At 37.3% G+C, this 26443-nt stretch overlaps 1 protein-coding gene across 2 annotated transcripts in view; it reads right to left on the reverse strand.

The window, feature by feature from the left end:
* LOC140233105 (striatin-3-like) overlaps positions 1-17895 on the reverse strand; it is a 37932-nt gene extending 20037 nt beyond the window's left edge. For both annotated transcript variants that reach the window (XM_072313230.1, XM_072313222.1), the window contains exons 1-4: positions 17654-17895; positions 9155-9258; positions 8631-8698; positions 8056-8131 (exon numbers count right to left, since the gene is read on the reverse strand). In XM_072313230.1, coding sequence (XP_072169331.1) covers positions 8056-8131; positions 8631-8698; positions 9155-9258; positions 17654-17863 — 458 coding nt within the window. In that variant the 5' untranslated portion in view covers positions 17864-17895. The remainder of the gene's footprint in view (positions 1-8055; positions 8132-8630; positions 8699-9154; positions 9259-17653) is intronic.
* Between the last annotated feature and the right edge of the window lie 8548 nt (positions 17896-26443).

Here is a 26443-nt window from a genome sequence, read left to right on the forward strand (position 1 = left end):
CTACTCAGTAATCCCTACTTGCATGTGACAAAGTAATTAATAAGCATGAATGTTTGTGTCAAATACAGAATATTTTGAAAAGTAGACATCTGCATTCAATTTATGAACTCACATTAAAAGCATCCAACTATCTAATATGAAATAAATATTTGTCCATGGACTAAAATTACCACAAAATAGATGTACAGTTGTACTGTAAAAGTTGATATTTTCGCACAAGTGCTGGTAATCTTATGCATGCTGACGAGTAAGATGAATTTTGCATGATTTTAATTCTGGAGAATCGAGACATTACATAGTGATGCATATAAAAAGCAAAAATATTCTCATGCCTTTTTTTTTTCTTCAGGCTAGTGCATAAATTTACACGCTGCAAAAATGTCTACTTAAATTACAATACAATTTCACATGTATACAAATATCGGCGTGCGGTCATTATTGGAAGTCTGTTCTTGTATGCCATCTGTCACGTGCATTTACTCAGACGAAATTCAAATAACCTATGGACGCAAATAACCTATGGAACTATCTTTGTGATTTTTGGGAAAAATAAGTTTAGTTGTAGCAGGTCTGCGAGTATAAAGACATTGTGTAGAGAGAAGGAGATGCATGTAGAGAAAGGTGGAGGGGAAAGGCAAAGAGAATGTTATCTTCTTATTTACAATGACAAGCTTTGTATGGATTCCTACAATCCATACCAGAGAGAAAGTGTTCATTAATCATCGCCATAGAATATCAATCGTGTCTTCTCCTACAATCATGTGTATATTGGCAAAGACTGTAAAACCAGTAATGTTCATGTGCATGAAACTTCTCAAATTTCACAGGGGGCCAAGATTCACGAAAGTAAATGCGCATAATGCACTGAATGTCAGTGTTACAATGTATGCAGCGAAAAGGGCTGTTAGCTCCAATTTGTGGAAGTTTCATGCCATGGACGTGGTTTTACAGTAGAAAACTGTTAATTGCATGCTACAGACCCAAGACTTACAGTTTGTAACGCAGAGCACATGTTGCCTCTCAACTTTATATGTGCTGCGCTGCGACATAAGCCACATGTTCCATGTAATTCTGGTATGTAACATGTAAAAGATCTGTGCCTAGTTGCAAATCCATGCATTTTGTATAAGATGACCATATTCCCCCCGTTTTTAAATCTCGTTCTAATGAAAAAAGCAAGTACAGTGGTGTGCCCAACTGTTTCAATGGAAAATTTCTTTCACAGTAATGAAATCTGGTTAGGTCCTACCAAGGAAGTACCTCCTTTGTACATGAGATTCCAAAATTAACTCACTATACTGAATGAGTTGGGCCACAGACACATTTGTTAAAAATCTTGGACTGGGAAAATCTTCTTGCAATGATGAAATCTCACTGTACGTAGTACCATTAATATCTCATCATTTTTCCATTGCTGCTACTACAATCATCTCTATTTCCATCATTTGTACGATATCATTGTCATTCTCATCATGACTGTTTACATTTAATCAGCGAAGAAAATATCAATGTGCTCCGTACTGCTTTTGTTTTGGATTCAGGAGGGCACTCAAGGTTATTATCATTCAACAGCATCATCACGACAGAAGGCAAGCATAATACTACGTATGTCATATATTCAATTTAAAATACCTACATGAAATATTAATTTCACTTCTAACAATTTTTGGACTCAGAAAACAAAACGTATTGGATTTAAAGGGGAATAATGTCAAAATGCTGAGAACAAAATGAAGCCTTCATCTCCCGGAAGTGGAAAGAGTTTTGAGGTGTCACCATGATGGTACCAAGAAGGTTGTCTTGATTCTTTCTGGGTAGCTCTAACAAGAGCTGAAATAATAATAGTTCTATGATCTGAGTAGCAGATCAGAAGATTGACGTTCTGAGCAGGTTGTTGCAATAAAATCAGTCTGACCAAATTATTCTAAAGCTTTGAATAGCTTATTTTAACAAGTCATACTAATCTCTAGTGTGTGTAAATGCTGTATTACATAATGGCTTCATTTATCATTCATGGCTAGTGACCTCATCTTGCAAATTCACAAAAAGGAGAATCAGTCTCAATGAACAGCCCTTTCTTGATGCAGAGTGAACAAAATCTGAAACCTATAATCCATTTTATTGGTGTCTATTATTGACTTGAGGAAAATAGCCTTCCCATAAAACTGGCACCAATTTATTTTGTTGCATTTTTTTTCTTCTATTATTAGTGGCCTATAATGTATGCAGAGCTCAGTCGACAACATAACATTTTATTTTTTGTTTCTGTTCCATGTACAAATCAGAGATGGGTAGTCATTAAATTGCGATTTCACTGGACAAACTGAGGTAGTAAGAAAGACAGGGCAATTAATTTGCCACAGTTTTATCTGCACATACTGGTTGAAGCGTCGTTGAGTGCATATAAGTGTAATACAAGTTACGTTCACACGGCAGGCCCTAACCTCGAGGTTTAGCTCTTGCCCCCTAACTACGACGTGTGTTCACACGATGAATCTCAACCTCGAGGTTAAGCTTCTGCCCCCCCCCCCCCCCAATAACCACGAGTGGGTCCCACTCGAAAAACCACAAAACCGGAAGTTTCAGCCCACACTGCTAACAAGGCGTCTATTTCTTCTTTAGTCCAACCCTGTTGGACTCGCTTACCAGTACTCTTTTTTCCCACTGGTTGCACCAGCTTCCTCTGTCATGGTATGCAAAGATAGCACTGCACTGATGACTTTATGCCTTTATGAAGATATTCGTCGAAAACAATTTTTTAGCTTCGGAGAAGAAAATAGAATACAGTAGCGAGTTCGACGTGTTCAGTTTCAGCGATCATGGGAAGAAAAGATGATGTTGTTGTGATGTGCGTCATAGGTTTTTCACCTCGCGCGCACGTGTAGTGTATTTGTGGTGTATTTACGTTTGGGAGGTTGACCCTGAAGCAGAGGGAAATTGTGGGGGCTGGAGTTCACAGCGAGGTCATTCGTAACTTCGAGTTCGTTGTTTTTTGTGTCCATGGGGACCCCCCGCGGCTTGTGGTTAGAGCGCTAACCATAAGATTTCTCGTGGCTCGAAACATCAAGCAAACCTCGAGGTTTGCTAACTACGAGTGTGTCTTCACGGTCCCTAACTACAAGCTCTAATCTCGAGGTTTCCTAACCTCGAGGTTAAGGGCTCCCGTCTGAACGTAACTACAGTAACTTCCACAAGGTATTTACTTTGACTAGAAAGGCTGCCTAGAGGTGTTTGTGTCTTTATGGGTCACTGGTTTGCTTGAATGAAATGCTATGCTACTACATGTAGCAGTAGCATGCCTGCCCTGTTGACAATGATGGTCATTCTTTGTGTAGCGGCACAGGTGCCATGAGCGACTTTTTCATTCAGTCACTGTATGCAAAAATGAAATACCAGCACAAACCATGTGCGCCCCTCACACAGTCTGGCATGGGATTAAACACCTACATAGAGTATTGTAGCACAGATGCATTTGAGTCTCTGTCATGCTCACATGTAAATCTGCTCCAGTTTGTACCAAAAGGAACAAATAGGGGATGTCATACAAGTCGTGTCTCAGTTTGACAAGAAGATTCTCATAGTCCCATTGTGTAAAGTCAAAATGGAATGCTAAACTGTAAGTTTACTGGCTTCTGCAATATGAAATCTGGGTACAGTACACTGTAAAACTAAGCACCATCCATGTACATACACTCTATGAACATCAGGGCCCCATTACAAGCTTCCTCATCTGTGTGTCCAATGGTGGTAATATACAACAGGGTTTCCATGTTTATGGATTACCATACAAATGTATGAGACTACATGTACGCATATTAAATGTATTCAAATTTCTCCTTCATCATCATGACCGTAAAAAAGAAAGTATAAAAAAAGATAAAAGAAGATAAAGTGTGCTGAACTAAATTCATGCATTTTAGATGTGTTATTCCTACTGTAGGACAGCATACAACAATGTATGTCTATTAACACAAAGTAAGTACATCAAGTACAAAAGTGTATGTCACTGAGAAATGTATATCTACAGGAGCTGCTTGAAATTGTATACTGGTGTGCACTGTGATATATGGAAAATATGATGTAATGAGGGGAGTTTGCAGGGTTGCAATTATGCAATTTTCACTGTAGGGCACTATCTCAGTGGTTCAAAAAACGGGCATGCACTTTGAGCAGATTCAGAACATCTTGGACATGGCATTACAGTGGCATGGACAGCATGTGCTACAACTGTACACTGAATAAGTAGCCATGTACTGTACATCACTTTCTGATTGATACACTAAACATATGCTATTGATGTTTGAAGGTCTGTATAGGATTACATGGTATGACTTGTGAGCATATTAATGCAAAACATGGTACAGGACATGTGTTGAAAGCAGTGAGTTGTATTGAAATGCTGATTTTGAATGATAAAATATAGGATTAAATTTCTACTGTCCTTCTGTCAATATCTATCAGGATAAAATATTTGTTAACCTCATCCCCCTTTAATTCTTCTCTCCACTGAGAAACATGCACTGACTATGAGAGTTTCTTGTTAGTATCAGTTTCATTGCATTAGGTTTTCCTTGTACACTATATCACATGAAAGAGTCTATGTACATTCTCGCCATTTTTGGGGTGGGGTGTTTCTGAGTCACAAAACTGAAGGACATCATTCTTTAATTATTGTTCTCCTCCCCAACTAACAAAATAAACATAAACAAATAATATTCTAAACAAATACAAATTTTCTGAATATCTTGTAGTATTATGTCTCTTCATATCACTACTGTATGACTGTATAGTATATGTATGTACACGTAGGGCCTATGTGTGTGTGTGTGTGTATACTGTATATATATATAGCGCCTATGATTTTTACTACATATATTTTACCAATCTTATTGTATTTGGTTGTGTCCAAAAAAATGACTAATATGCTAAAATTTAAATTTTCAAATTAAAAAAAAAAAAAAAAAATCAAGGACAAGGTACCAGTACTAAAATTCTGTAATCATGTAAGGTTGTCCAAACCAGAAATGAAATTTCAAGCTATAAAGTTTATCATAACATATTAACATTATGCATTCTGGCTCTGATCAAACTATCATTTACCCTGATGTTTATCTTTTCCAGCCCCTAAAATACATAAAACAGCAGATGATCCTTGTTTAAAAGGGCAATAAAGTATTGCCTTTGGATGACACTCAATTTTAGGAGTTTATATGAATTGCAATTGCCTGATAAGCCACATGACCTGATGGAATATTCTAATCATCAAGATATACATAACGGTACATTTTATATTGGGTTATGCCTACTACTCTGACAAAATATTCAAGAGATCATGACAGATTGAATATATCACTGTAGGTTGCGTATCCACACAGAGAAAAATATTTCCTCTGCTTTGTTGTCTTACACAATCTGCTACTTTTCAGATTCTCATGATTCATCCATATCAATTATCAATGAGAGCTGACAGCAGTGCAGTCCCCTAAAAACCTTTATATTGATGAATTGCCATGCACATGGTCTCCAATTGACTCTGGCTGAAGTTCTGCCTCCATGCATCTTTGCCCATGTATCAACATTATGACAAACTGCATTTCTGAAACTCAGCCTGCCTCAGAGAGTGAATAGTTTCGATTCAGACTCACAGTGTTGATGGCAATAGTTATGTAAATATCACATGAGGTGGGGCGATTTGTTGGACTGTTTTTTAATCACAAAGTCCTTTACACATGCATTCCACTGCATTTCATTGGAAGTTTGAATAGCACAAATCAATTATTTATAACATGTCACATTAATTGCCATGCTCTAAGCTTTTATAAGCAATTGTCCTTTAGCTAGAGCGACGAATGTGTTAGAGGCCTCAAACTGGAGTCAATGGAGCCTGCAGCCTGCTGAATAAATTAAACTCAACTTATATTAGATTTCTCTACTTACACTAACCGGAAACTGTGCAGCCTGAATTGGTTGCATTCATTAATTGTTAAAAGTTTCAAGATTTCAAATTTTAAGAATTTTAAATCAATGACTGTTTTATACTTTCGTTAAGACCATGTGTGTGTGTGTGTGTGTGTGTGTGTGTGTGTGTGTGTGTGTATGATGCCATTTAAAAGCAGTGTTAATGGAAAAAAAAAGTTTTGTATCAAATCTATTAAATTGAAATTGTGTTATTTGAACAGAATTTGAATGGTGCAAATTTTCTAATGAATGCCACCTTGGCGGTAATACATAAAATATTCCCATTTCACCACCCAGGTAATAATGTATCCTTTTGAAGAATAGGGGCCTAAAACATGATGACTAGTAATAGCGAGAGAATCCATACAATGCTTACATGACTGGCAAATTCCTCCAAACAGCCTCCATGAATCTGCCTGTTCGAAACCAGTTAACAGTATTTGACCACTGTCACGCAAAATCATTCAGATTGATAGATTACTGTAAGTATTTATTTTGGTATGGTGCTATGACATTAAAGATACTTACATTTTGGTACCTTCATCCAAACTTTATACACTAAGAAAAAAAAATAATGTTGCTGACAGAGCTGTAAAATAAGGTTAAAATGGATGGGAAAAAACACACATACAGTCAAACCTGCCTTAGCGGCCACCTCTCTATAGCGGCCACTGAAAAATCCCCCCGAGAGAAAAGCCATGTTAAAGACCCTGTGTATAGCGGCCACCTGTCTAACGCGGCCAGCGGCCACAAATTTTGTTTCCCGCGGTAGATTTTAACCTGTCTATAGCGGCCAAAAACCCGATGGAGCCGTAGCCGAGCCGATAATTCAGGGTATTTTTCTGCTTTTTAGCCGTGCCAGTCATTTCTGGGCAACATTCAGTGATCGCCACCGTTGCATTCATCACTTATTCAGTCACAATAATGCACTAATTCATGACTGTGCACATGCTACATCTAGTGTACTGTGCAACAATTTCATAAACACCGGCATTGTTCTATGCATGATACACATGTGTGCATACCTACACATATAAATGTACATGTATATACAACGATGATACATGTACATGTAGGCAATGCACACAAAGTTGGATTACCTGTCTATAGCGGCCACCTGTCTATAACGGCCACTTTTTCCGTATCCCTTGGGTGGCCGCTATAGACAGGTTTGACTGTATGTGCAATAACATTTCAAAAACTATCCAGTCACTATTATGGTGTCTGTGAACAGATATCAACATTCTAAAACCTTCAAAACTGGTTTATTTCAAAGCCACTGTCTTTGGAAAAATGTGACTTTGTTTCATGTGGTCAGTCACAGATTTTTCATTTCTTGGAGGATTTTGATAATCAGTCAATATGCTGTTATGATGTCATTCTATCACAATAGATCACAGACTCAATCATGTACTGTAGGACCGTGTGGGTCAGGGCAGCATTTCATGAAACTTGCTAGTCACTGACAAGTGTTTCAAGCTACTGAAATCCTTGCACCTGATTGGCTGAAAGCAAATTTGTCAATGAAAATCACTGACAAAACACTTGATGAAATGCCACCTGATCATTCAGTCTGGAAACATTGTTTGAACAAAAGTGCCTTTATGCTTAATGTACTCTTGAATGAATCCCATAAGGATTGGAACAATCATCTTCCAGCATTTCCACTGATTCCCACTGATCAGTTACTAGCCCTCCCCTTTAAGTATGTGTAAGCTGTAAATCAAATCTTATGAATCGGTACAGCCCTACAATTACTTGTAACGCTTCAAACAAGAATGATTTGTGAATTCAATTATTCAATAATATTTGCGATTTACAAAAGCCTCCACATTATCACCATGACCATCACCATTCTCACTCCAAAACAATCATCATTATTCTATTAAAGCATGCCTCACCCTGCACAGTTCATGCTGGGTTTCTGTAATGATCATTAAAACATCTTCATTACCATGACTGCATGATGACAATCAAATGAAGATGGTTTGGTTCATTTGCAAACCTGATGAAAACAAACGCACAAACACAATTCTCATCTCGTACACACACTGGTGACATTTGTTCAGTGCCACTTCCACACCATATGATACTCACTGCCTGAGAAGCTGTCTACTTTGCCTGAAGTTGATTGAATTTGGTGATAGCGCTGATTCTTCCTGGCCACCTTCCTCTGTTAAATCAGAACCAGAGGAGATGTTACTCACAAAAGACCTGTTCAACACAATATACTGCACTGCACATAATGATACAGACTGAAATAGATGAGTGATGGTAGAAAAAGCCTCTTTTCCCTACCACATAAACTCCATACAGAATTAAGCATGGCATATTTGTATAGATGGCCTCATAGTGCATTTGTGATGTCCCCTGCAAACTACTATATGCAGGCTTATATCATATGGGCCAATACTGTGGCACAGAATTGTGAAACTTGCACTGCGTATGTGTGAGAAACATAAACACTTGTCAGGAAGGAATGTCAGAATGATGTTATAAAGTCAACACTACCCTCATTGAACATTGTGGTTGAATGTGTTCTGACATACACACATTCATATACATGTATCTCTAAATTTAGGTGTAATTCTATTCCTTGTTCCTTTCATGGTTTTTCTTTTTAGTACTGACAAAAATCTCTCTGACATGACAGACTGGGCCATAGAACTTACCGCCATCAAAGGTGGGTGCCTTCAAATCATCCTTGTCTGATCCAGACTTTAATTTTTGGTACTTCATTCTGAAAGCAAAAAACAAAACCAAATAAATCACGGATTAATCTTTCCTGTCCTCAAAAGGGTCTGTGCCTTTACACAGAGACTAAAGCTTCAACGTACTACATACACCATGTAGGTAAATCATGTCATGAATGAGATGTCCATTATGAGTAGACCTACAGATAAGTTTCAAAAGCAAGATACAATTTCAGGAAATTAAAAGACACAGCAAAGTGCTGCACCGATACACAGGACAGTGAAAGAAAGCTGGCATTTAAAGAGTACCGTAAGTGTCACATGCACATTGCACGGCTACGCACAGTGGGTATTGGAACTGTGAATGAACGTCATCACTACACAAAATTGGCAATATGTATTATCATCTGAAATTTTAATGTCCCACACTACATCTAAGCACAAAAACATCACATTGATACACTATATTATTAATGTTGTTGATACAGGCAGTATATTCTCACCTTTCTTGTTTCAGTGCAAATTCAAGCATTTTTATCCTCCGTACTAAGTCATGCTTGAGATTTTCTTGCCCTTTCCGTTCACCTTGGAGGAAAGCAATGCGTGCCTGTAACAAGGAGAAACAGGAGAAATTTAGAAAAAGAAGTCTCTATATACATACTGTAGGACAGTAATGATGCTTATTTTATGCATTTTCTAATGCTTTTTTCTTAATGTACAACACAGTCAATTCCTTGCAAGATATGACAGATGCCAACTGACACATGATAGACTTTCATGAAAATGTGCATGAATGTCTATAGCGTATACTTGTCAAGGGATTTCTCAATATTACATACTCATGTACTCTACAATGTACATGTAGGATAATTTGTTGGGAATAAAATCATAGAGATATACATTGATCCGATGTTGTCACATATTAAACTGAAAAGTATATCTACAGGGCTCGACACTAACGGTGGCCCGGTGGCCCAGGGCCACCAAAAACGCACATTGGGCCACCAAAATTTTAGAAATGAAGAATTTGGTGGCCTGATCGGGCCACCAAAAAAGGTCGGATGTTTCCCTTTGGGCCACCAAAAATAAAAGTTAGTGTGGAGCCCTGATCTACTAGACAAACTTTGATGTTAGGCCCTACATGATTTAAACACCTTCAGTGGGTCAAGGCCTGGAGGTCCAATATGCAGTTGTGTACAATACCAGGTGGGTATAGGCCCTACATGTTGGACTGACTATGGATGCATGATAGAGCCTAAAATATGCACTATTTACACATATAATAGACTCTATTCTGCTTGATTGGTCAAAAACAAGAAATCCCCAGCAACATCATGGACTTATTGCAAATGATAAAAGTGAACCAACATACCACCACAGCTTTACTGTGTGTATCCATGCTACTTATAAACATTATACCCACTGCATTACACAAAGGTTTTCAACTGACTGCAGTACAATAACAAATTGTTTAAAGTATGAAGTGAGTAGCAAAGAATAGAAAACTGTGTCAAGCTGTTCATCCTTGCTGAAAATTGAACACACTACACGTAGAATGTGACCTTGATAGTAAAAACATAACACCAAATGATAGACAGGTACACTGTATAAGCGTTTGCATATCAGTGTGTCTCCAAGCAATAGGAAGTGGGGCTGTTAAGGGAAAGTGTTTCAGATCGCATATGTTCACTCCGTAAATTTTTAACTTCCTTCTTGGTATACTGATGAATATAGTCACTTAATGACATGGATAACTTGCCAAATGGTATCCTATTAATAAACTAAAATAAGCCCACAGGTGACACCCACACATGTGTACATACAGTGTAGCCTACTTGTAATCATATCACAGCTCCAGCATATCAAAGGGTCCAAATGAGATAAACCCATTTATAGTAACATATGGACAAATGTAAGTGGATTAATATGTATATCATTATAAAAAAAAAGAAAGAAAGAAAAAAAAGGAATGGATTGAGTTGCATCGTTCACATTGAAATACTGATGCAGGTATAAGGGGTAAAAAGCAACAAACCAAATATACAAACTGTATAATTTATTATTTTGAAGATAGTACTGTCAACATTGACAAAGCATACAGTAATGAAGAAATGTAAAAAAAAAAAAAAAAAAAAAACTCTTCATCCACTGCAAACATGAGAACATGATGTCCTTGTCTTGGTAACATGGCAACATCAAAGCCCAATTTTAGAAGACTGTTCCTTGGGCTTTGCTACTATCTCTACTCTCCAGCAACAATATAAAGACAAAGAAGAAGAACAAAATACAGCATGTCCACATGCACAGATTGGAGGGATGACTTCCTGGATGTCAGTACACAATGTATAATGAGCAGAAAAGTCACAATTTTCCACAGCTGTGGAGAGCTATGCCTCCTAAAGCTCAAGTTACGAACTTTCTGTGACCCTGCGCGAAGGCCATTTGACATTGATGTAAACAAATTTGGCAAATGGGCAAAAAAAAATGTGGAGATTGTGCCAAGGGAGTCTCTACCCCATGGTATTGCTGTAAGATAGACCAGACCATGAAATGAAGACAAATATGTATCTCTGGTACAATGTAATATAGCATACTGTGTCACAAATCATGATCAAACACTTTACACAAATTGTTGAACGTATAGACCTACAGGTAAGCATTACTCACTGGTAAACAAAGGCTATACAATAAACTGTAGGCCTATCAGTTGTATGTAACAAGCATATCACTCATCAGTGTTCTATGTGTATGTACCCCTTGTATGGGTAGGACATTCCAACAGCTTCTCTGACTTTGCTCATTTATGTACCAATTACAAAGAGTGGAATATTTTGTGCTTTGACATAGTGTACCAGACAAAGAGTTAACAGCTTTACAATAAAACTGACACAAAGAGAATTTCAGAGGCAGAGAGAGAGAGAGAGGAAAAAAAGAAAAAGGAATTCTTTAGCATTCTATGTACGTGTAGCAAGGCAGGCAGATTGCACTATCAGCTTTTATTCAGCCAAATACAATGTGTGCCTGTACCATAAGACTAATTTAACAAATTCATATGATATGATAATCAGGTCACAGTGTAACTATTACTCAGAAAAATGATACATCATTCTAAATGTGTCATGATAATTGCCCTAAATTCAAGGCTATGAGTGCATCCAAAGGGTTTGACAGGTTTTGAATTCTACTAATGTCAGTATATTGTGGGTAATGTACACATGTATGTACAGTACACATGTCTGTATGTACACATATGGTGGGTTACAGTCAACAGATCATCAGTGGTTCAGCTACACTAATGTGCCATTGATCACAGAACATAATTTTGGCAGCTCTTCCTTCTTCTTTTTTTTGGTGATCCTGCTTATACATGGAACTACACGTACAGTGAAATCTGTACAAATGTGATAAGAGCAAGACACGGTTTAATGCTTATCCAAAATTAGAATAAAAAGTATTTCAAGAAAATAACAATAGGTATCATTACAAAAACAGCAACCTTGAAACAAATATGATTTGATCATACTTGTACAAAACAGTAGCAATGCCTGTGTGCAGTACTTGTATGTTGTATAAGCATAGGATGCAGATGATCTATCATTTACACCGTAGATCAGGAAATATCAGTGTTCAGTAGTGCCCTGATGAGCTTCACTTGTGACCACCCTCATAAAAAGTGGCTGTACAAGTATTATGCAATCATTATTGGTTGTGGCAAATTGCAAGATTATTTTTAGATACAAAAAGGATGTGCACATGTGTACAGTGTTGTAGTTTAGGCAAAGAAAAAACTCAGGAAAAATTAATTTCATGCTTTGTATTCTTTACAAACAGTTCACATTCATGATTTCTCAGTGACCATTTTGTTAGTTTACTGCGTGAGTTTGGTGACCAAACCACATTTATCAGAGGATATCTAGTACACTAGAACATTATGAAATTTAACTATAATTAAATGTCAAATAGAAGCTACAACTATCACCCCCACTGTGAGTAGTTTCACATGTACAGTGATTTCAGTTTAGAGTGACAGATACGGTAAGCAACAGTTTCACATTTAATACAAGATCACTGTCCCCTATGAGATTCTTATCTGGCATGAAAAAAAAAAGTAAAAATATTTATACAGTATCAAACCTTTGGAAACTCTGACAAAATATAGTGTACAGTACATGTATGTATTGGTACACTTAACTGCTGTGTAACACTCAAAAACAGTAATTTTCTTTGAGGGAACAATTGTATCCAAATCTGTATCATGTGCATAAAAATTATAGTGTGTATCAAACAAATCAAATACACTGCATCACATGCTATTTTATACTTCTACAAATTTGAATTTTGAAGTGTGAATTCTCTTAGTTACAGTATACACTAGTTATTACGCTGTATTCCCCGCGTTGGTAACATGCCTTGTTCATTGTTTTACACCTACAGCTGTAGATAAGTTTTCATCAATAAAATCACACTCAGCATCTATTATCAAAGAATAAAACTGATCCTAACAGCACATTAATCAAGATATGGTAGATATTAACATGTACAAGTGGAACAAATCTGTCTGTAATACACAGGTCATGAAGTGACATACTGGTGAGATTTTAAAGTTCTGTACATTGTAGTGTGTAAAGCCAATGGCTACTGAAGAAAAAAAAATCCTGAATAAAATTCATCTAGAATACACTTGTAGATTAATAAGTTTACCATTTTAATATAAAATGGTGATGGATCCCAATCAAATGATTGGATGAGAGTGATCACGTGACCAGTCTTTAATTCTGCCTCACATGCCAAGAGGTCAATAGTTCTTCCCACTGACCAGTACTAATGACTGTTTAGAGATACAGTACATGTATGACCGTGGCTTGCCTGCCATACAACAACTGCATACTATAGCAGTGTGCACTCTGTCAGGTACAAGTGCATACTCAGTCAGTTACAAGTGTGCACTAGGTCACCTCCATGGTACTGTAGATTGCAAACATGTTTTCGTGTTTAGTACCAGTGTGTTCGGAGCATTTGCTTTGGACATTTTGGCTTTTTCAAAGGCAAGTTCTATTTGTACAGTAGCTGACTGTACTTACCCACAAGATAAGGTAAGTGAAAAATAGTTAATAGAACCATCTAATACATGTAATACAAAAAAAGAAAGCACAGGTATAAGTTTGGGACGTTACTGGAGATGCAGCTTACTCTCAGCTGTAAATGTACACTAAATGCAAATGGTCTAACTGACCCAGTAATGAGGAAGGGGTGAATAATACATGAACAGTGTGTAAAATGCAATGCAGTTTGAACTAGAAATGTCGCTTTGGCGACTGGTATGCCTCCGCCATAATGCATGATTTTCCCAATAGGTCTAGATAGTACATGTGGACAATGTGTGATTACATTTTCACAAAATTGGCAAAATATTGAAATGACAAGTTTGTCACAAATGTGTTGAATGTTCACCTTCCTTGACTTAGGTTTAATTGGATGAATAGGAGAGCATGTATCTAGGGATTGAAGGACTTTAACTTGACTTTGACCCATTCATACATTTAGGCATTGAGTAATTTTCAAGGTACAGGTGTGGAGAAAAAGTGCAATTTCTGAATTGAATAGTAAATTGTTACCATTTTCATCTGGCCCTTGACCCTAAAATTCATAAGATAAATCACTTTCAGGTAGAACATGCATAATATGTACTAAGTTTCAAGATAACTTGAGCCACTTCGAGATATGGAGGAAAAAGTTAGTTCAGCACTTTCACTTGATCTTTGACCTTTTGACCTTTGAGGCAAAAAAAGAAGAAAAAAAAAACTTTCCAGAGAATTTCTATTAGGTTACACATGCATACACCAAGTGTAAAAAAATAATAACCCTGCTGGCATTGCATAAATATGAGGGAAATAGTAAAATTTTGAAGTGTTGCACTTGACCTTTGACCCCTGACCTTTGACCCCATGAACCCTACATTCTCTAGATAATCACTTCCAGTCAGTACATGTATATACTATGTTCCATGAAGATACCTTGAACAATTTTCCAAGGCACGGAGAAAAAAAAGAAGTTTTGATACTTTTACTTGACCTTTTGACCTTTGACCTTTGACCTCATGACCCAAACTTTCACCAGAGAATCTTAATTGGGTAATACATGTATACACTAAGTTTCAAGAAAATATCTTCAGGCATTCAATAGATATGGCGAAAATAGTGAAATTTCATGTATTTGACCCTGACCTTTTGACCTTTGACCTTTGACCTCATGACCCAAACTTTCACCAGAGAATCTTAATTGGGTAATACATGTATACACTAAGTTTCAAGAAAATATCTTCAGGCATTCAATAGATATGGTGGAAATAGTGAAATTTTATGTATTTGACCTTGACCTTTTGACCTTTGACCTTGAGCATGTGCACCCGAAAGTTGATAGGCACAACTTCACCCCCTAATACACATACATGCCAAGTTTCATTAGGATACCTCAACAGGTTTTGATAGTTACCTTGTCCACAAAATTCATTACGGACGGACGGAAGGACGGACGGACGGACAACCCGAAAACATAATGCCTCCGGCACCACTTCGTGGCGGAGGCATAAAAATAAAATCAAAATGGAATCAATAAAATCAAAATGAAAATGAAGTACAGTGTATATGGGTCATTAAGAATAGCACATCTCTTGCAATAAAATGAGATTAAATTGGAAATGGTTGAGAGGGGGCTGACCTGCTGAGATCAGGTAGGTTCATGAATGAAGCACATACAGGTAGTACGTACATTTTGTATAGTTTACAGTCATGTGTACTGGTAGTAAGCTGGTAGAGGTATAATCCTCTCATAATTTATGAGAAGTACAGTCGCTGTGCATGTACAACTGTACACCTCTTGTAGATGGGATCGTGTTGACAGTGGTATTAAGATTTGCAGATTATCACAAAATTACTTCTTAATACCAGCACTTCCCCTTGTGATTAGAAATGTTTCAAACACTTGGGCAGAAAGTGTCATGGCAGCAAGGAGATAGAGGAACAAATCAAGCTATTGTGCATGAGGGATCGTTTAAAGCACTGACTGCATCAGACAAAAGAAGTAGCACCAGCACCAATGCATACAACAAATGTAGCTACGTAGCATTCTTTTTTTTTTTGGGGGGGGGGGGGTGGGTTCATGAATATGGGCTCTATGAAATTTTGCATGAATTGTAATATCAGATTACAAGAAGATAAGTTCGTATGTTTCCAAATAATGGGAATGACAAATTCTACCCATGAAATCATCGGTAGAATTGGTCTGTACAATCAGTCTCTTCTTCATACCTTACTGTACATGACACTTTTAGATTTTACAACTTTTTGGCATCAAGCAGGGATCTATAATATTTTTTAGACTTACTAAAACGGCCAGGTCTAGGATGACACACGCTTCTTTCTTGGTATCAGTGTACAGTACAACTGTAACTGATAGGAATTAAGGATGAATGATCGTAAGTTGACTGAACACTATACATATTAAGATCATATACTCCATTCTCCAACCTCACAACTTGTTAGGAGAAGACCAGAAATCCCATGTATCAAAGTAAAATCCCTGAGACCATACAATGTACAGACTGTACATGACAAGCTCAAAGCCTGGGAAGAGTTTTACGTATGTGGAAATCTTTGCTCCATGAAATAAAGCTCCCTGAAGCAAGAGGAGCAACACACTTAACAGTGACAAATATAATACATCATCTGGTTGACTCAATATCGAATTGTACTTGTTTAAAAAAGTTCATACTTCTAACTACATACGGTCTGTATGTCTTTTACCATCTTTTTATGTACATATTATGTGACAGGCATCATTTGTAATTTGGCCTTTATTTGGCTGATTAATGAATGATTCTTTTGGATGAAATGATACCATTAATCAATCAATCAATAACATATTGGCAATTTGAATAATACACACACCTTTCCTGTGTATGGAACATTTAAATGAAATTACAAGTACATACAGTAGATCTATACTGTATGTATTTTAAATGATGGTACTGATACCACTGACAACCTACAGTACAGTACTCAGCAGGACAACATTCTTGACTCTTGTCTACCAATGACTGTATACATTTGTACACGTAGACAAAGTGTGTGCGATATTACTGATGATCATTGTTAACCTCACATTTCTACAGTTAGTACAGACAACAATGTGTAGGCCTACTGCTTGCACTAGCAACATAATGAAATGTATACAATAAACTTGTACTTAAATTGTTCACATCTCTTTGCGAGCACGAGCAATGATAGCCTTCTACTGAAAAGGCAGATATCTTTGCAATCGTACCTCACAGCAACATCAAAATTGCCATTTAATCAGAACGGTGTAGAGTTCTTTACAGAATAAAATGATTTGGAAAGTAAATTTAAACATAGTTGCATGTTGTGTGAGATAGAAAAAAAAAATGCATGCTGAAACTCAGTTACTCATTGCCTGAAAAGATAACAAAAATTAAAAATACTATGTTACATGTTACACATCATTTTCAATTTCTAATTTCAAGTTTTAATGTAGTTTCTAAAGGTACACTTTACTGGTATGCATAGTTAAATTGTGAATTGTTTCTGTAACGAATGCCCCGCATACATACAGCAGGCACGCACATGTTAATGTTTTAGCTGTTCGACCGGTGTACTGCATGCACAGATCTAGATGCAGCAAAACATTTGGCGATTCATCCACACCCACTTCCCATTTCTAATCCTGTAATATACCATCTGATACTGTTCTTAAAATCATTATATAGGTCTACGTAAAGAAATGGGGGAATGTTCTGATCACTCTTTAAAAGTGCCAATCATCTCAATGCCTAGTACATTTTAAGCCACCGTTTAAAGACAGAGTCGGTAACAATGTCCTGTCAACATCGGGATCGGATCGTGCATCCTACCAAATCATGCATTGGTATGCCTATATACCGCATAGCGCCTTAGTATTGTGCGGGTGGCCTCAGCGGCCAAGCCTACCTGAAGTTCAGCTCGTTCCACTTCCCATTGAGCGCGTTCCATTTCAAAACGTGCCCATTCATGTTGTATAAAATGTAATATTCCCGGTATAGTATAGTTGGGTCTCTGATGATCATCTTGCTGTTTGTTACCGACAATATTTACAGAACCAGAAGTACCAGAATTCATCTGGTTGACGTGATTTTGCGACAGTCCTGACTCGCTATCCATTTTGTAGCTTTATCTTTCAACTACGTCGCCATTTTGGTACATGATTGGAGAAGTGGGGTGCGCGACTAGTCTCTTTCCAGAAAATGTGGAATGGTTTGATATTTACCAAAACACTTTTTGAAACGATTTAACCACAGAATGAGTGATCAAATTGCTTATTTCTTATTCAGGATGAGACAATAGGTAAAATATCACAATAACAATCTTAATCATTCGATGGTTCTCGAAGGCAAAATTTATGATTTGCTTCTCAGTTTCCCTAGATGATTGACGTCACTCTAAAATCCGATACTGACAGTACCGATCACTCGATCCTCATTGATATCGCATCATGTCTTGTGTTCAGTCTGGAGGCGTTCTTCTGGGAAAGCCCTAGCTGGCTGAGCCAATATTAGATGACAAATCCCAGTGTGAACAGAACTAAAGGAATTCGGGAATAGGCCCATGACTTCGTGATTCTGCGAGACGAGGTCATCCCAATTTAATATGCTGTGATCAGTGATAGACTTGCACAGTATAAATAAACAAATTTACATTAATTGTTATGATTATGAATGTTTGCGAAACTTGGTAAACTGTTGGTTTGGTGTCCTTGTCCTGTGGGTAATGATCCGGGGTATGACGATATACTAGTACACAGGATCTTTATAGGCCAAGAGGGGCATTTCATGAAGCATTTTGTCAAGTATTTCGTCTGACAAAATGTTAAAAGCTACTGAAATCCTTGCATCTGATTGGCTAAGAGCAAATTTGTCCGACAAGTTGTCGGACAAAATGCTTCATGAAATGCCCCCAGGTTTCCAACGTACGCATTTTTTTTTTTAAAGATCTTTTGTATAGACAATGAGGAACACCTTATGAAGTTTGAAAGAGCATTATATTACTAAGAGGAATTCAAAATTTATTTGGTAAAATTGGTTTTGGAAAATAGAAACAAAGCAATGGAGATAAAGGTGCTATGCATGCATGGGACCCAGCTTTTAAAATAGGATGGCTTTGTTTTACTTTGTTTTTTGATATCTCGGCCATTTCAAAACCGATTTTATGAAATAAATTATGAGTTCCTCATAGAATATGTTCCTTATCATTTCATAAAGTCGTATCTAGGTATCTCGCAAAAAGTTAAAAGCTGAATCGCACCTCAATTAACAAATACCAATCTCTTTAATTCAGTTTGCGGGAGCGGGATCTCGAAGCTTGTATAGACTATTAGTTCCTGATGGGAATATCCACTGCTCTCCTTTTGAAATTTACGAAGCCTGCCACATCGTTTCTGCTGAAATCTATAGTAAGAAATGCCAGCGATTATTTGATTTGAAAATGGTTTATTGAAACAAGCATGCAAAGTAGTAGCCCGAAGGCTATCAGTATATTATAATGCATCACACTGAAAAAAATATCAATTATATCACACAACATACATTGTATGAACATTTCAACAATGACAAATACCGATTACATTAACAGAACAATACTCAGGGCTCCCAACATTGGAAACTAGTTGAGAGTGAGACTCCCATAGGCCAATGCTGTAATTTAGGAGTCAAAATGAGTGAGATCAATATAAAAGTGCATGCAAATGAAATGAAGTTTTAGAGTGAGAGAGGACCAAAATGAGTGAGAGTTGGCAGCCCTGCAATTATACAGCATCCTATCAAATTTATTATTTTTTTTTAAATCTTGTGGTGTATGTGGAATAAGCTTAATGCTGTATGGTGTGTGTTGTGAATATTGTTGTGTGTGTATTTTGATAAATTGAATGTTATGATCTTCACACGGCCGGCTCCTAGTTTTTTAAAAGTGTGTGTGTGTGGGGGGGGGGGGGGGGGGGGGAGGGGGGTATAGGCAGTTTATATTTCTAGTGCCACTTCCGGGTTTCATAAGCTAACAGGCAAGCAAGCAAACAAACAAGCAAAACAACAACAACAACAACAACAAAATCCTTCAGCGCAACTTTCGGCGCTCTTGTATAGAACTTGCAATCTATTTTTTCGGTTGCCACTTCCGGGGTAAAAAAGTGGAGGGGCCCACCAAAATGGTTATACACTCTATTTATATGTATTGTGCAAAAAAAAAAAAAAAAAAAAAAGGAAAAAAAAGTGGGGGCTGGAACTCCCGAGTTCCCCCCCCCCCCCACCCCATCAGTTCCGCCGGCCTCATTTCAGTCTTGACATCAGACACTTCACATCGGCTTCAAGTGCTTTGAACAGTTCCAAAGTTCCTTCGTTCCGATGCGTCTTTTTTTTTTTTCTATACAGATGTATCAGGCCCCTCATATAGGCGTTTCTGTGATAGCAAAAGTCACTGTTATAGTCAAATTTCATTTCCAATCGGAGTTTTCTATTTATGACTCCGTGTGACTCACATTTTATTTAGACACGGTTATGTGGATACATGTATAATTATAGGCCTACCACGGAACCGCGTTTATGCCGAAAAGAAAAGAAGAAGAAGAAGAAGAAGAAGAAGAAGAAGAAGAAGAAGAAGAAGAAGAAGAAAAAGAAGAAGGTATCCTCCTGTATGTAATTTCTCCTGGATAGAAAAAGAAGAAACTTACCTTATAGGTCCTAATTCATTTTATCGTTTAATATAATATCGTGAAAAGCAAGAATACATGTAGAAAATCCAATTTGGTGTCCCTGATAGATCCGCGGGGAGTTCCAAATTAGGCTGATCCCATTATTGCTCACTGCTGTTCAGGAAACTTACACACTAAAAAATAGGAGAGCAAATATGTACGCCTAGAGGTACAGATGCTTGTCCCTATACAAGGAACCCTAGCGGCACTTATATGTACCCCATACAGGGGTACATATAAGTACCCCTACCTGGGGTACAGATATGTATCCTATGGAGTCCTTATTTGTACGTTTGAGGGTACTCATTTGTACCATCATAGGTACTTATATGTTCCCTTAGGTGGTACTTATATGTTCCTCTGTATGGGGTACATATAAGTACCCCTGTATGGGGTACAGATGAGTACTTCTAGGGTTCCTTGTATAGGGACAAGCATATGTACCACTAGGGGTACATATTTGTACTCCTATTTTTGGTATGTGACTGCCTAAGTAAACAATATGACACACACACAAACACGCACACAAACACATGCATGCAATCTATGAGAGTAAGTTTACAGCATACAACTGTATGTATAAGACATGCTAAGGTGTTTTTCCTTGATATACAATGTACAAATTATATGCTTTATTTACTGGAAACTTATAACAAAGCAAAAGCATCCACGTGTTGAATTTGCACTACAAACAGAGGGCTATACATACGAATAAGGTTGTTGCATTTAAAAACATACATGTACACGATTTACACGATGTACACAATTGCACAACAAAGAAATATGTCATAATATACACTCAGATATTGAGATTACACAGCCATGAAATCCATACATGCTCAAAATTCACATTTCCATAATTTCTCATGAATCATAAAGTTGACTTGAAGAACATCTTTCACTTGTCCACACATTGAACATCCTACACAATCATATCAAATGAAATATCACTTGATTTAATTTGTTTGTAAATCACTTCAGTTAAATTATAGAAACAGCTGTTCATAATTTTTCAATCAAAGGTAAAATCTTTGACAGAAAAACACTGTGGCACTTATAGGTAAATATGGAACGAAATTTGGCATCAAAAGGGCAAAATGAAACAAGTATATCAGAATTGCTCTGAATTAAGAAGGGTTTTGTTTATGAAATGGCCTTTTTAAACCTTTACCTTTGAATTTCAAGAGAAATGGAATACATGTAAAACTAGAAATATTGCTATGGTAAGTGGTATACATCCACCATAATGCACGCTTCTCCCAATAGGTCTATGTTATGTCTTGATGTGTGACGACAGTTTCACATAAGTGGCAAAATAGTAAAATGAAAAATGTTACAAGTGTCACAAATGTGTTGAGTGTTTACTTTCCTTGAACTAATTTTAATTGGATAATAGCTAAGAGAGAGTCTTATAGTCTAAGAAAGCAGGTATTTGGGGATCGAGGAAAGTTCTTTGCTTTCATAATGCACATGAACAGATTTTATGTCCCATGTGTATATCCACTTCTTCGCAGTAACAGATACCTACTGTCAATACACTGTAAATGTCTGTCTACCTGTGCTTATCAAAATTCCTCTTACTTTGTCACGAAGAACACTACATACACCTTGACGCATTATAAGACAATGTACAGTGAGTTTTGATTAAACCAAAGTGATACCCCTTGCTCTTCACACAAGAAACACATTTGTATCTCAGAAAAAAGTAAACAGATTATGCACCATTAAGAAATGGGTAGGCCACAGATATGAATTGGATGGCGGTAGTAGACGTACTGCATGTACATGTATTATTATCGCACTGTTTGTCACCATCAATTATATTTTAAAGTACGATATTTCTTCCTATAGAACACAATTTTATATACTTGTGCATTTAGTGAAAGAGATTATCTTCATTATGTAACAGCACACTGGTCATATCATAATGTAGTATCAAATCCATGTAGTGAGTGCTTGTTTTGCACGCTGCGTAAATACAGCTATATATCCGACTGGAGAGAAGTCATGACCCCCCCCCCCCCCCCCCAAAAAAAAAAAAAAAAAAAAAATGAAGATGTGTGAACCCGCTGAAAAGTCATGAGTATACTGAGGCAAATGTCTATGGGAAATGTGTGTTGTAGCAAAATCAAACCATCCTCAATGGGTTAACATGGTCTTCTCTATCAGTTCACCACTGAAGAGTAACTTTTGGATGAGGATCACATAAGTAAGTTTTGACCATCAGGCTAAATCTAATGGCAATCTCCTTACAGTTCTCCCATCTGTTGAGGTAATCTCACTTTGCACAACACTGCCCACTGGCACTGCTAAAACAGTCCAGGACCAGTGAAAATCACCGTTGGACCAGTAACTGTTCAGGAATGGACCATTAAATATGGACAAACTGGGTACCTACTGGTCAAACAGATGGGTATGGCCAGTAAAAAAAAAAAAAAAAGATGGGTTAGTGTGCAGCCATGTCATGCAAACCATTCAATTGTCTGCTCATGTCTGGTACACAGCAGGTACTACTGTATGTATATCAATCTGTTCGAACATACTACAACACACTGCTCAAATGTAATGAATGCTCTCAAGGAAATAAATAACTTAACTGAATATCGCTAGATCTATGCAAGGTCAACTTAAGCAAGGTTGATTGCACTTCATATTCATTCTAAATAAGAAAATATAGATTTAGAAACGGCAGTGACAATGACAGGAATCTTCATGAAAGTAAAGCTCATGCTCATGTATTTTTTCAGAAAAGTGTCTTTGATGTAGACTACTGGGAAACACGTAAGATCCTATTGTACATAGAAGCTATGTGGAAGTTTGTGTTTTGCTTTTGTGTGAGCTTGGAGATTTAACTTCAATATAAGTAAAGAGAGGGCAGGTATATAATTCAAAGTGACCAAATCCTCACCCTGTTACTCGCAATGTAAAAACCTCAAGAGTGATTTAGTTTTCCATTACCATCTGAACCTTTAGAAATTCTTGACTCTCCTTTGGCTGTAAAAATATACACTGCAGTCAACCTATATTTGTATGGTCAGCACTTGGGATTAGTATCATTTTGGTGAACTGCTTCAGTTACCAATATTCCTGTATCAAGTTAGTAGGCTCCGCCTGCAAAGAATATGTACACTACAAACACATTTTATAACAGATTTTTCAATTGATACTGCATCTGGTGCATGTGTACATAGAGTACCTCAAACGGGGAAGGCAACCTTTACTATGATTTGCAATGAATTCAAGCAACATGAAAAGATTTCCTTGCTCATAACTATAATGGAAATCACACTTTAACCTCAGTGTTAAGAGGCCAGAGACATACAATCATTGTAAGCAGCAAAACAAGAATTGTATTTAAGGATATTCTTTTAAATTCAAGTTAACATACTTGAGACATTAAAGCTCCAAATGAGAATTTGTTGCCTAAATTCAGCTGAGGTAAAAGGTTTCTGTCCTATCAATGGGCCAGAAGAAGTAAAACCACCATGAATTTATTGGGATATAACGTTAATCAACTTTCCTGGAATTGCTGGAAATATTCAAAGCAATTTCCAGAATCGACCTGAATCTACTGGGATATTTAAGTTGATCAATCTCTGTACCTTGAATGGTAATTACTTGTAATATATCCTAATCTTGTGAGACAGGGTTGGATGAAATATTGGTGCGCTCTTCGTGTTGGGATATTCCAGCCCAAATGTGCACTACACAGCCAAAGTTGAAGCAACCCCTGCAGAAATGTTGGTGCAGGTGCAGACGCGAGAACTGTTCCTTCCACCTCCACGAGAAGGCCATCTGGTGCAAAAGGAATCCCACATATTACTAATAGGGACTTTCTGATTGTGTGGACATGGCCATCTTTCTTGTACAAGAGTGGTTCCAGATTGCTACAGTTCGTTTGTCACATCTGGGATGATATTGCCCATTTTGATTTTCAGTGCACGTCGTTCACTACGTACTGCTACGACGTCATGGCTCCCTTCCCTCCAACAGGCTGGCGAGTGGTTGCACTAAGTGATGACATCACTCGTGTTCTGAATATAGGTGGCCATGAGATCCTTGGCAGACGCGTTTGCGATTCAGGCGTTGGGATGTACTGGAGAACATGGAGTATGCACAGTTCCTTAAAACGACGTCATTACTTCGACGTCGACATTCAGGAGGGGAAATCGAAAAGTCCCTATCGTTGCATGTGATCCCGCAGGTTCCTGGACAAATAGTGAGGAATGAATTCACAACAAATTTGTTAATAACAACAAACAAACTTGTATTCACATTTTATTAACTGCAATCAAAAGTGCAACATTCAAAAACATTAAATTATCAGTTAGTTTCAAACCCTGGTTTACATTGAAAATGTTACTACATGTATTATCTATGCTCAAAGTAACCATCACCTTTTATATTATGTGAGGTTGATGTGAAAAAAGAAGAAGCAGCATAATTGCAAAACTTATCACATTTGCTTCAATAATAACTATCGACCCCCTTTTTTTTGGGGGGGGCAAATAGTTAACTTACAACTCTATAAATATTTACTTTCCACAAAACATTTGGAATGTACAAAGGCTCTTCTTATTTTGTGACAAAATATCCAATCAAATATGGACTCATTCCCTTTCAAATCATATTTCACTTTACACAAACCTGTGGTATTACAGCCAGGGTTTTCCAAGATGGGGGCCCTTTTGATGAGAGTCCTTGCAGCTTCAGAGTATTGTAAGGGTGAAGAGAACCCAAGTGTGAATCTATGGACAGAGAAAAAGAAAACAGGAAAAAAGGGGACAGTTTACCTCATTTGAGATAAAGGAATTGGTCACTTTATCTGATTGATTATTCATAGGAATTACAATCATGTCACATACGTCCTACATATAATCTAATAGGAAAATCATAATTTACAATACTTGCAAAGTCATTCTTTCTGCAAAGGTATTATAAGAATTTATAGTAATTCACAGCCTATCATGGACCACACATACATGTATCTTGCCACTTGTTAACTGATGCTACATCCAGCAGTCATGGGGCCATCATGCCACTGCCACACAATCAGTAGTGCTGATAAGTATAGGCCCTACCCAAAAATGGACATGCATCATCTGGTGTTACAAGTCACAATTTATCAAATGATAGTAAGACCCAGGGCTGAACTCGTGTAACTACGTGTACATCATGTAGTATTGTGCTCTGCATGGTTCTTTCTCGTTTTAACTACAGTACTTATGTGTCATTAAAAGACTTACCATTACCAAGTATGCTTGATAACGTCCTTGAAGAGTTCTTGAATAATCTTTGCTCTCCACTGACTTCCAGATGGTTAGAACAGATGTATTCCTCACCTTTGTCACATCCATTCACATGTGACATGAAGTTATCCACAGCTTGGTAGTGGAACAGCTGCATTTAGCTGCTTGTCTAAATAAAAACAACAACAAAAAGAAATGTGTAACTGGTAGCATTATAATGTGAGGTTTAGGTCTTACATCAGTTTCTTGTAAGTGTTTATTGCCTTGTAAATTCAGAAAGGGAAAATGTTCGGGTCACAACTGCTTCCAATAAGAATAAAAGTTTGCGAAGGTAGAAATGCACTGATGAATATTGCAAGTGACATCAACAATAGGTTCATAAATTTTACTGGAACTACCCTGTCATGATCCTGAATGCCACAGTCCGCAGCCCCATTACGCTATGTGTATGGGGCTGCCGGTCGCAGTTAGCACAACCCTAACCCAACCAGACGCCAGGCAAGGAAGGCATGGCGTTGTGTAGACTACAGCGACAGGACTGTACTCTACCTCACCGATACATTACAATTTACTAGTATTATAGCAGCCCAGCCAAGTCTAGCTGTGTGCAGCTGCTACATAGGATTAGACATATTTCAAAAAAGATCAAGGATTGATGCTGTGAATTGAGATCAACATAAATACTAGGTTAGTCATGTTAGTTGTCTTTGTTCTAACATCAGATTCTATACTAATCTAACAAAACAAAACAAA

The sequence above is a fragment of the Diadema setosum genome, chromosome 1, assembly GCF_964275005.1.
Source record: "Diadema setosum chromosome 1, eeDiaSeto1, whole genome shotgun sequence".
In the NCBI taxonomy this organism is placed as follows: Eukaryota; Metazoa; Echinodermata; class Echinoidea; order Diadematoida; family Diadematidae; genus Diadema; species Diadema setosum.